Consider the following 12,736-nt stretch of genomic DNA (forward strand, 5'->3'; position numbering starts at 1 on the left):
CTTCCTTCAAAACCTGAGGCCACTGATGTTTGAGGATATTTCAAGTTACGCTCGTTTTCTCCGGCGATCTGAAATAGGTTAATTTTAAATTATACGTACATTTTAATTGATGAAGTTAGTCTGTGTATGCTGATGATCAAAGTAGTGGTTGGGTTTAAAAAATACTTAAATTCTTTTTACTTTTTGTTCTTTAGGGTTTGCATCTGTCTATGGACACAGAATCTCTGAAATTGATGAAATGCTCGATGTAAGAAAGATAACGGGGGTTTGCCCACAATTAGATATACATTTTGACGTATTAACTGTGGAAGAGAATTTATCTATATTTGCTCATATTAAAGGGATATCTCCCAATCTTCTGATACAAGAGGTATGTCACTCAGATATAAATTATATACAATGTGTATTCACTATTAATATAGCTTTATTGATTGCATAATGGAAGTCACTTTGCAAGTCTAGTTTATAATAAAAGACCAATACGCTATTTTATTAAAGAGGGAAAATATAGGAAGATACTTTAAGTAAAGTTTGTTGAATTTGTTTGTTCTACTATAACGAAATATTACTGGAACATATAAATACTAATGCTTGTTTACAAACATTGGCCCCCTATAATTTATCCAGTCTTGGTAGGTTAAACTTCAAGGCCCTGATCCTGTGTAATAGACACTGTTGACAATTGGTACAGGGGTTTGCCTCCAAGAAGCTCATTCCAAGAAAGGGGCTTAAAAATGTTAATTAGAACAATTTAAAATGATGAATAATTTGTCAAAATGTAACATAAGACTGCTGATAATTATGACAGTCACGTTTTAATCACTGTATCTCACTTCGGTTGACATGAAACACTTCTGTTATATTTTTAAAGGTGCAGAAAGTGATGAATGATTTGGATATGCAGCCCATCCGAGATAACCAAGCTAAAAAATTAAGTGGAGGGCAGAAGAGAAAGCTGTCGATAGGAATCGCTGTTCTTGGGAGCCCAAAGGTAAGGGGGCATAAGCACAGTCCTAAGTTACTGCTTGTTCCGTATATATGCATGGATAGTGTACCCGTGTTCATATTACTTGGCAATTACAAGCGATGCAAATAAGAAGGTGCAAAAATATGTCAACGCTTCCTATGTTTCATACCAACTCTGGCTTAAACAATTTAAAATTGCCAAGTTGAAGCATGCAGCCTTTACATTGCAAAGAGTTAACTGTGTTAGTGAATGTAGAAACTGGATTATATCATGCTTTTCTGTGGTAAATTAGCATAAAAGGTTACACTGCATCTGGAATGAAGGCTAGTGCATTGCACCCTCTAAAAACAGTACAGTACAAGTTGTCAGAGAGAGCAGGCTCATGACCTGAAAAAGCCATGCAAGCACCTGGGACATGACAGAGAGTTTATGGCTCTTTCTGATTACAAAGTTAAATGGTTGCTATTTGTGATGCTCCTTTAGACTGGGTACATGTTTAAAGGTTGCAGTGTACAGATGTAAGTGACAATACCCTTCATGATTTCCTACCTTTTTAAAAATATACATATTAAATGTCACCAACTATTGGTAAAAGGAACTAATGTGTCTTTTTACCACTGTAGTTTAAATTTATTTATAGTGGGAACCGAATGTATCCAGTTGTGAAGATGCATTTCTGAGGTAGTTTGTGGTTTTTCTGTTCATCACAAATAGGTGATGAACTTTTTAAAAAAGTAAATAGTTATGATGGATGTTTTGCATACCTTTTAGTTGGTTAAAGTAAGAAATTTTTCCCACCCTACCTTTAAACAAATAGAGCAAAACTGCCCTTGAATTAATAGTCTTCCTGGTTTCTGTAGGATTTTGTGATGTGGGTATCTCAGATGTGACTATGGAGGGTTTGGATTTTTTTATGCCTTTTTTCCTAATCATTGTGTAGGTTTTACTTTTGGATGAACCAACTGCTGGTATGGACCCATGTTCTCGGCACATTGTTTGGAATCTCCTGAAAAACAGACAAGCCAATCGGGTAACAGTATTCAGTACTCATTTCATGGATGAAGCAGATATTCTTGCTGGTGAGTTTTGCTGTGGCCCTGTGGGACACATTTACTGGGGGCTTGCAGAGTGTAAATTAGAACTGTATTTAGCATATAAGGTGAACAGGTGCTCCTTCCGCTGTCAGTAGACAGCAGAGTTTTCTCTCTTTAGTCATGCCATTGTTTTATGAGTAGACTGCCGGTCCTCAGAATAAAAATGCCTGGTTTTGTTTCTAGATCGAAAAGCTGTGATTTCTCAAGGGATGCTGAAATGTGTTGGCTCGTCTCTCTTCCTCAAAACCAAATGGGGAATTGGCTACCGCTTGAGGTATTATTTTTTAGTTTATAAGCCACCTTCCTTGTGTCATGTTATATTTGCTTTGACTTCCCCTTAAGGTGTAGGATAATTTAAAATTATCCTACTAAATTTTGAAAGGTTTTATTTTTCTGTCTTGTTTGGGAAGATCAGATATCACTTTCACTCTGTTTTGTTGCTCTGTTTCACTCTGTTTTGTTGATCAGATATCACTTTCACTCTGTTTTGTTATGCTTTCAAAAAATGGCAATGAAGAAACACAGGTTTTAAAATACTTTGTATTTTTAGTATGCATATAGATGGGTATTGCAATATAGAAGCTACAACAGCCTTGATCAGACAGCATATCCCTGGAGCCAGCTTGGTACAACAGAATGAACTGCAGCTTGTGTATACCTTACCTTTTAAAGACATGGACAAGTTTTCAGGTATGATGCTATTGTAATTCAGTGCTGAGCTAATGTGGGGTGGGAGGAGAGGAGGAAATCAGCTGATCATAATGGTACCTTCAGAGAAGTATGTTTTCATTTTTCTTCATATATTGTGATAGACCCAGGCCAGTTGGGTATAGCAGAGTAGTAGAAGGCAGATATACTGGCCACTGGATAAGCAGTTTTCTGTTCCCTGACTGACCAGAGCAGGGGCTGCTCCAGGCTAGGGTGGACACATGACTCCAATTAGCCTGCAAAGAGTCAGCTGAAGCCGTTAGGCTAATGAGAACACCTGACTCCAATATATAGAGTCAAATCCTCCTCTGAATCAGATGGAGAGAGAGCTGGAATTGACAACTTCTACCTAAATGGTGAGTGCCTTCAGCTCCAATCTAGAGAGTCATTCTCTCTCTCTCTTTCTTTGGCCCAATGAACATTTATGTATTTATAAAAAGTAGAGCCGCTTCAACAGAAGAGATTGGTAGCAGAATGCCTATAGCCTGGTGATTAGGACCCTTCATCTGAGAAGGGGAGATCTGAATTCATGTCTTTGCTCAAGAGTGGGGATTCAAACCTGGGTCTCCTACAACCCAAGCAACCACTGGGCTAAAAATTACACAGACACATGCAGTTTCATGTGGAGGTGGGGGCTGTATGCATCTTTTTGCGAATAAACCATTCAGAAAATTTCGTTGAGCTTTATTACTAAGATCACTTGGGACAAAGCACAGGTCTGACAGGTGCTACGTTTCTTTAAGGACTCATTTTTAAATTAATTTTAACTCATAAACTATTTAATGGACTTACTTGTAAGTTCTCACAAGATTCATTCTGTACTTGGAGAGTAAATGCTGTTATTTTGGGGAGAATGTGCTGGGTTTCTCATACCTAACATGCTGATTGAAGATCTGCTTTAAACGCAAAACTCATCTCAGCATTAACTGTAGCACCATGACTTAGGTCTCTGTAATTAACATGTTGTACATACATTGTGTGTATTCATTGAAGAGTCTCACCTTGTGGGGCACACTATGTCTTTTTATTAAATCAGAGGCAATTCTTGTGGGCAAATGTAATTTTGTTGCCACGCAATCACATTATTTCACCTCTACAGGATTATTTTCTGATCTAGACACTCATTCACATTTGGGTGTTATTACTTATGGAGTTTCCATGACAACCTTGGAGGATGTGTTCCTGAAGCTGGAAATTGAAGCAGAAATTGATCAAGCAGGTGAGATGTAACTATAATATTTACCGTTTTCTTTGTGACTTGATTAGTTGTGGTTAATTTTTGTAAGATTGTATTTAGCACTTTTCACTATGAAAAGCAGAAATAATAACAAAAATGTCCTATCATAGAATATTACTTCAAACTGTATGTGACACTTACGATCACATGCTGTTGTGGGCTCCTTGAAATACCTGACCAGAACAGCAAACAAAGGGCAAAGAGGTTGGAGAATGATCCCTGTCTGAAGTCCAGAGCTGTACAGGTCTTGTGCTGACCCTCTGTATAGGGATGAATTTCAGGGTCCTTAAATCTAATGTCCTTCTTTATTTTTTAATAAGGTAGATTTTTGTGGACGAAAGTTCAAAAATATACTTTTCCCTATGGGATTTTGTATTTGCATTCAATTGTGGACACAGGAAATACAATTTAGATTTCCAACCACTTGATTTGAAAAAATATATTTGTACCTGTAAATAGAATTTAAATATCTAACCATCATTTATACCCACAATTATTTGCACCCCATATGATTGTGGATGTAAAATCAGAGGCCTATTTGAAAAGCTTCTTGCTATCCTTTAGGAGATTACTCCAAAAGTAAAGCAATACCCTTCTAGTGTCCATGTTTAATAGATAAAAGTATCCTCACCTTTCTAGGCTTTGTTGTTAACCACAGGGTACTGAACTATCCTATACCTGGAAAGCTGTTTAGAAAGAGTTTAACAGCTGAATAATCCATGATATCTAGCAATATTGGTAGTTGTATAGGCTAAATTAATTAGGCTAATTAAAATCTCTGTCTTTTGTGTATATGCTGGTTGCATAGGGGATCAGAAAGGGGTTTTTCTGCTTCTGTACAACATTGCACAGTTTGTTTAGAAGCATTGTATAGACTTTCTACCACCATCATTTGGCTACTCCTGAAGGCAGGATACCACATCACATGGTCCAGTGACTTGATCAGGAAAGGTAAATCGTATGTTTCCATTTCTATCCCCCTTTCTTTCCATACAGATTATAGCATATTTAATTCCCAGTCAGCAGGCGAGGAAATGGATACAAAATCATTTGATGAGATGGAACAAAGCCTACTGATACTCTCTGAGACGAAATCATCTGCAGTAAGCAATACCGCTCTCTGGAAACAGCAGGTGTCTACTATAGCAAAGGTTCATTTCCTTAACTTAAGACGTGAAAATAAGTCAGTGGGAATTATGTAAGTATTAAGATGGCTTCCCGCTTCATTTACCAAAATCCATTTATGAGTGTCAGAAGTTCAGACATGCTTAGATATGTTTTAGTAGTTTGTTTTATACCTGTGGTGTATAATGTAGCTTTTCATCATGGTTTTTCTTACCATCTAGATGGTTAGATGAGTTGGAGGGCGTGACATTGGAGTTAAGCTCTTTCGTTTATGGAGACGATGTCATATAACTGGCAGACATGTTTGAATTAATCATGGTGTTCTTTGCTGCCATGGAAAATCAGTGTAGTAGGCTTGAACGTACAATGAAGACAGTGGTTGCATCTTGGAAAAGGGGCATTAGAGAAAGTGTTGAAATGCAGAAGACATAGAACAAGTGGAATCTTATATGTGCTGCGGAAGCTTGATCAGTGCCGACAATTCCACCAAGGATTAGGCTAAAAGATGTGGCTTAGCCATGAGTGCTGCACAGAAACAGATGAAAATACGGACTGATCAAAACATTACATTTGGTACCAAAGTGAAAATTTATAACACCAGTGTACTAACAGTATTACGCTAGGGTCTGGGAGCAGCTGCATTAAATGAAACAAACATCAGAAAGTTGCAGACAGTAGGGATGAGAGTTTTTTTTGAAAGATGGCAAATGTAAAGTGGAATGATTTTAAGACAGATGAAGTTAAATGGCGGGGAGAGGATGTGAAATCAGGACATGGGAGTGATTACAATCAAAAAGATCGCAATGGTGGGGACACTGTAGAACAGGGGTTCTCAACCTTTTCCTTTCTGAGGACCCCCACAAAATACTATAAAAACTCCAGGGCCCAGCGGTGTCGGCTCTGGGCCGGGGGTGGGCCCTTGGGCATCAGTATAGTTTGACTTCTGTTTTGGGTGGGCAGGGATTCGGGCTCTGGATTTTAGCCGCGGGGCCCCACGGCCCCTGTGAAAGGGTTCACAGACCCACTGTTGAGAACCGCTGCTGTAGAAGACAAACAGCTAATAGGATGCCAAAGAAAATAATGCAGACACAACCAAGGTCAGTCTGACCTAGAGGCTGACCACTGCCTAGATGGTGTGACATCATTTGCCAGGGCATGATCAGGCTGGGTTTATTGGAGGAACAAGATCATGAACAAGAGTGAAGGGTGATGCTGTGCTCCCGTGTCTGCAAAGATGCCTTTGGGGGAAAAAGAGGATGGTGATGATCGTGTGTAATGTAGATAAGCATGGCTATCATAATTCTTGCTGCTGCTGTTGAATATTTGCTTCCCTGGGCGTGAGCCTCTTCTGTAGGTAACACTGATGATAATATGATGTATATACTATTTTGGTTACATTGCTGCCTGCTGTAGCCTCCAACAATTACTTCCTTTTTTCCAGAGCAATTTTGATTTATGGTAAGAAGTGAATAACGAGCTTTGCCTTTTATATGTTTAGTTTTCGTTAACTGTAGTCTGTGGACTGAATCGGGGTATTCGTGATTAGACTTCCATTAACTGAAATGATAATGTCTGTATCTATAGTGGGTCTGAGGCTGACACCTGAGGGACAACTTGTTTTGAATAATATGCAAATAATGTGGATCAGTTTCCACTGAACTTTACTTAAATCGCTTTATTTCTTTCAGGTTGTTGCTTTTTTTAGTTTTTCTTGCAGTTCAGATTTTAATGTTTCTTATACATCACTACTTCAAAAATTCTGTGGTTCCCATCAAACTTTCCCCAGATTTGTACTTTCTGAAGCCTGGAGAAAAATACAACAAGTACAAAACAAATCTCCTCCTTCAGAACTCCACAGGTGAGAAGAAAAAAAGCAAATACAGTTATACTGGATTACTGTCGTGTATTTAATACTCTAGCTTTAAGAAGGTGTTTTTAAACATAACATCCCATTGGTATGAGAGATTAAACCACACATAACGTGAAGGGAGGTGGAATGTAGCCTGGAGCTACAAGAATGATCACTGCAATGAATGGCTGGTGGTTGAATTTTTTTTAATTTGCAACTTAGAGAACATAAAAGCATCTAATATTCTTTAACATGGGAACATTCCAGTGTTAATCAGTCATGGGTGATGACTAAAGCTGAATGAACCTCTATTCAAACTTGATTCAAACCGGCTGTCAGGAGCTGTATGATTAAGATCCAGAAATTCTTCAGGTTTTCCATTGTGGGGCATTCTGACTCTGTATGCTGCTGTGGGAATGAAAATGGCTTTCTTAAATGACCCACCCATGCAATTTAAGGGTGGGACTTTCAGAAGTTCCCAGCACTGATGTCAGTGGGAGCAAAGTTAGGCCAATGCTGAGCACTTTTGGAAAGTCCGCCTTAAAAGTAGCATGGTTAAATTCCATATCCATCCACCCTTATTTTTTTAAGGTTTTGCTGGGTAAAGTCCATGAACCTCTAGTCATGGCAATAAGAAAAACACATCGGGTGTCCAGTATCTTAGACACACGCCGTTTGTATACCTTATAACCTCCTTTGTCTGAACCCTGAATTCCAAAAGAGAGTAATGTCCGATTCATGATAAATAACTCCAGTTAAAACGAGTCTCTCTCACTGAAACCTTGAGTATCCAAATTTATCCAGGTGCCCTGTGGTATTTTTATAATCATTTCTGAACTATAATTTACTTTAATTTGATGTACACAGCAAAAAAACCTTCCTTTTTTCTACGTTTTTTGTGTGGATGTTGAAGGAGGGAGCTAAAATCAAAACATAAGCACTATTTAAAATAATGGAAGAGTCTATACATGTAGAGAAACAACAATAACTTCTCATAAAGAAGATTATATGGGAGAACTACTCTCTCTCTCTCGTTATCTTGATATAAATGCATTCATAATTTCGGTGTGAAGTTTGCGTGCAACCAGATACTTTTGTGATGAATAGTCATGTCTTCTTCCTTATTGCCTTATACTAGGATCAAATATTGATGATCTCATCAGTGCTCTCAGAAGCCAGAAGATATTGACTGAGATGTTCAATGACAGTGATTACGTGTCGGCTGCACCTCACAGTGCAGCTTTAAATGTGTCGCTTTCAGAACAGGTAAGGAAGATGGGCCTGTGTTTTGGTGCTGCTGGCCTTTTCTGGGTACCTCAGAAGTAGTTTTTGGTGCTCGGTTCTCTAAAAGATGTTTTCAGGAGATGATACGATTGCTCATATTTAAATTAGGGCTGTTACACGATCACAGAATACCATTTATTTAAATATTTTTGGATGTTTTCTGCATTTTTCAAATATATTGATTTCAGTTACAACACAGAATACAAAGTGTACCATGCTCACTTTATGTTTATTTCTGATTACAAATATTTGCGCTGTAAAAAACCAAAGAAATTGTATTTTTCAATTCCCCCATTACAAGTACTGTAGTGCAATCTCTTTATTATGGAAGTTGAACTTACAAATGTAGAATTATGTACAAAAAAAACCTGCATTCAAAAATAAACCAGTGTAAAACTTTGGAGCCTACAAGTCCACTCAGTCCTACTACTTCAGCTAATCGCTCAGACAAGTTTGTTTACATTTGCAGGAGAGAATGCTGCCAGGTTCTTGTTTACAATGGGACAGGCGTTCTCATGGCACTGTTGTAGCTGGCGTCACAAGATATTTATGTGCCAGATGTGCTAAAGATTCATATGTCCCTTCATGCTTACACCACCATTCCAGGGCACATGCGTCCATGCTGATGATGGGTTCTGCTTGATAACAGTTCAAAGTAGTGTGGGCTAACGCATGTTCATTTTCATCATCTGAGTCAGAGGCCAATAGCAGAAGGTTGATTTTTTTTTTCTGTAGTTTCCACATCAGTCTGTTGCTCTTTTAAGACTTCTGAAATCGTGCTCCATACCTTGTACCTCTCAGATTTTGGAAGGCACTTCAGATTCTTAAACCTTGGGTCGAGCGCTGTAGCTGTCCTTAGAAATCTCACATTGGTACCTTCTTTGCATTTTGTGAAATCTGCAGTGAAAGTGTTCTTAAAATGAACAGCGTGTGCTGGGTCATCATCCAAGACTGCTATAACATGAAATATATTGCAGAATGCAGGTAAAACAGAGCAGGAGGTATGCACTTCTCCCCCAAGGAGTTCAGTCACAAATTTCATTAACACATAATTTTTTTACCGAGCGTCATCAGCATGGAAGCATGTCCTTTGGAATGGTGGCCGAAGCATTGAAGGGGCATACGAATGTTTAGCATATCTGGCACATAAATACCTTGCAATGCCTGTTACAAAAGTGCCATGCAAATGGCTATTCTCACTTTCGGGTGACATTGTAAAAAAGGAGGCAGCATTAATCCCCATAAATGTAAAGAAACTCGTTTGTCATAATGGTTGGCTGAACAAGAAGTAGGACTGAGTGGACTTGTAGGCTCTAAAGTTTTACATTGTTTTGTTTTTGAGTGCAGTTGTGTAACAAAAATATCTACTTTTGTAAGTTGCACTTTCACAATAAAGAGATTGCACTACAGCACTTGTATGAAGTGAATTGAAAAATACGATTTTTAAAATCATTTTTACAGGTCAAATATTTGTAATAAAAGTAATAATATAAAAGTGAGCACTGTTCGCTTTGTATTCTGTGGTGTAATTGAAGTAAATATATTTGAAAATGTAGAAAAACATCCAAAATATTTAATACATTTCAATTGGGACTCTATTGTTTAACAGTGCAATTAAAACTGCCATTAATCGCAATTAATTTTTTTTTGAGTTTGCGTGAGTTAACTGCAATTAATTGACAGCCCTAATTTCAATTAGGGTGATAGTAACAGTTAAATATAGTCTGTGCTATGCACCCGAACCTCCACTAGCCTTTCCAGACACTTAGGGTTTTTAAAGAATAAGTTAATTCTAGAACTTTTCAAATGTGGGGTAATGAAGAAATGAAGAAAATACTGCTTTCTGCCTGGCAGAAGATAGCTTGTCTATTAATAGACTGGAAATTTTAGGAAGGTAAACATACCTTCAGTATACTAATTACACTAGCTTAGTAAAATTTCCATTGCACATTTTTCCATATTGAAATCAAAAGTCAAGAGAGAACTTACTTAATTTGTTTTTATATGCCTGACAGTATGTAAATGCATGGCATTCTAAATCAATTATTTCATTTGTAAGTTATCCAGAATGCTGTGTTTACAGTCTATGTGCCTGGGATGTGAAAACATGAATGGTACCACAAGTGATTACATTTCTAGCTGAATCTAAGACTCATTCTTTGGTGTAATTGACATTGATTTCATTTAAATAAAAAACAAACCCTCAGATTTGCACTCCTTCTAAACGCCTTTCATTTAAAAAATAAAAAATAAAATAAAAGATATTTTAACATATGATAACAATGGATTAATACTGTAAATGAGGGAATTTCTTTAAGTGTATTTTACTTAAACGGTCTTTTTAATTAAACATCAAAAACATCTGGGTGTTTAATATACTAAATCTGTGCACCCAACACGGTCTCTTTTCATATTAGACTGTCAGCTCATTCTCAGTTCACCTTCGCAGCTCACCCAAACTGCTCTTGCAACAACGCTCTAGTATGGAAAGAGAAGTGCGTGTCTTGGAGTGCGTGTATTAATATGTAAATCAAAGCACTGTCTTTCAAGTCCAACGTGTGATCTGAAGTGGAAGAACATGGTAAGGTTTGAAGAAACGTGGATTGTACCTCATGTTACTAAGAGGAAACAATTTGCAACACGAAGGTCCTGCCTTTTGTTCCCATTTCTTGGTAAAGTTAACATCAAATTCCTCAGCTAGTGTAAATTGTTATAGCTCTGACTTCAGTGGAACTATAGCTGTTTATACCAGTTGAATATCTGCCCCCGTATGTCACAAGTGTGATCTGAGGAAGAGCTCAGTGTAGCTCGAAAGCTCGTCTCTCTCACCAGCAGAAGCTGGTCCGATAAAAGATATTACCTCACCCCCCTTGTCTCTCAAAGACCATGGGACCCAACCCTGCTGCAACAGCAGTGCAAACAAGTATTAAAGTTAGATAACAACCAACCTTGTAGCTAAAGGGCACATTTTCATAAAGTTATTTTCATTGGAATTAATTTGGTTACGTTTCTGCCCTTTAGATTGTGAATATTTGTACTGCATTACTATACTTTTTAGGTTTCAGAGTAGCAGCCGTGTTAGTCTGTATTCGCAAAAAGAAAAGGAGGACTTGTGGCACCTTAGAGACTAACCAATTTATTTGAGCATAAGCTTTCGTGAGCTACAGCATCTGATGAAGTGAGCTGTAGCTCACGAAAGCTTATGCTCAGATAAATTGGTTAGTCTCTAAGATGCCACAAGTACTCCTTTTCCTTATACTTCTTAGTAAGTTCTATATTGTACAAAGGGTTTCTTCCAACAATAACCTTCAGTGCTAACCTTCATGTTGCAAATTTAACATGGAAAATATTTTTCTTTGTAGAGCTCCATTTTTACAGCTGTATTCAACAGTACTATGGTGCACTCTCTGCCTGTTTTGATGAACATCATTAGCAACCTGTTTCTCCGCAACTTAAATGTGACTGAGAATATTCAAATCTGGAGTAATCCATTCATTCAAGTAGGTGGAGTTCAAATCAGGAAGTATCATAGGCTTAAAATTGCCTAATTACAAAGGAAACGATAGCAAAATCACAGTTGTGCATGCAGTTTTGTGGCTTTGACTATTTAGGCACTTCTTGAGGCTAGCCCTATATTGGAGCATGTGACAAAATGTAGCTATAAGTCAGAATGATTCAATAAATTTCTAAGCATGGCCATTTAATTCAAGCCGATTTAATTACTATCTTTTTCAACATTTAAAGCTTCTAAGGTAATTAAATATTGCACATTAAGCAGTACAGCTTTGAATTTAAAAAATCGTATTCTGATTTTTTTAAAGATAATTATACATAGTAAATATTTATATTATAGTGATGCCCGAGGTCCCCAATCCAGGGCACTCTACAAACATAGAAAAGAGATGTTCCCAAATCTAAGGACACAAACAGAGTATGAGTAGGGGGTTGAAATATGACACAAATTCAAATTAGTATGGTGATGAACTAGCACACCTTTGTTGTACTGTAGGTTTGGACGTTTTTAACTGGTGGTTGGAGGTAGCAAGAAAAGGAGTGGGAAAGGGAGAGGGCAAGAGGAGTGATCAGAGCTTGTCACCCACCTAGCTTTGATTAGACTGTGGTAGAGATGAGTCATAAGGAGGGTTCTGGAACAGGATAAGGTAGAATTTTATCAGAGTTTTTCCCATGTATAAGCACACAGTTGTATAGGGTTAAGCTGATGGGCAGTAAAGGCTGGGAATGTTGGCGGAACGAAGGTGGAGGTCAATGTTTTGGTGGGTTACTAGATCACCTGGGTAGGGTGGATCTCAGTTTTGAAGGGCCTTAAAGATAAAGACAAAGCGTGATATTCTAGTCCCGTTGAATTTAATGGGAGTTATGCCATTGACTTAATTGGGGCCAGGATTTCACTCAAGAAGCTTGTATTTGATGGGGAGGTGAACAAGGAGCCAGAAAAGAGGCTCAAAATGTGC

The 12,736-nt window shown here is 37.8% G+C and overlaps 1 protein-coding gene across 3 annotated transcripts in view; it reads left to right on the forward strand.

The window, feature by feature from the left end:
- The window catches only part of ABCA5 (ATP binding cassette subfamily A member 5), a 59,657-nt gene that overhangs the window by 24,612 nt on the left and 22,309 nt on the right, over positions 1-12,736 (forward strand). For all 3 annotated transcript variants that reach the window (XM_037913879.2, XM_043527613.1, XM_037913880.2), the window contains exons 14-23: positions 195-370; positions 872-991; positions 1,908-2,046; positions 2,245-2,335; positions 2,612-2,751; positions 3,869-3,988; positions 5,003-5,204; positions 6,820-6,989; positions 8,119-8,246; positions 11,627-11,764. In XM_037913879.2, the coding sequence (XP_037769807.1) occupies positions 195-370; positions 872-991; positions 1,908-2,046; positions 2,245-2,335; positions 2,612-2,751; positions 3,869-3,988; positions 5,003-5,204; positions 6,820-6,989; positions 8,119-8,246; positions 11,627-11,764 (1,424 nt within the window). The remainder of the gene's footprint in view (positions 1-194; positions 371-871; positions 992-1,907; positions 2,047-2,244; positions 2,336-2,611; positions 2,752-3,868; positions 3,989-5,002; positions 5,205-6,819; positions 6,990-8,118; positions 8,247-11,626; positions 11,765-12,736) is intronic.

The sequence above is a fragment of the Chelonia mydas genome, chromosome 14, assembly GCF_015237465.2.
Source record: "Chelonia mydas isolate rCheMyd1 chromosome 14, rCheMyd1.pri.v2, whole genome shotgun sequence".
NCBI lineage: Eukaryota > Metazoa > Chordata > Testudines > Cheloniidae > Chelonia > Chelonia mydas.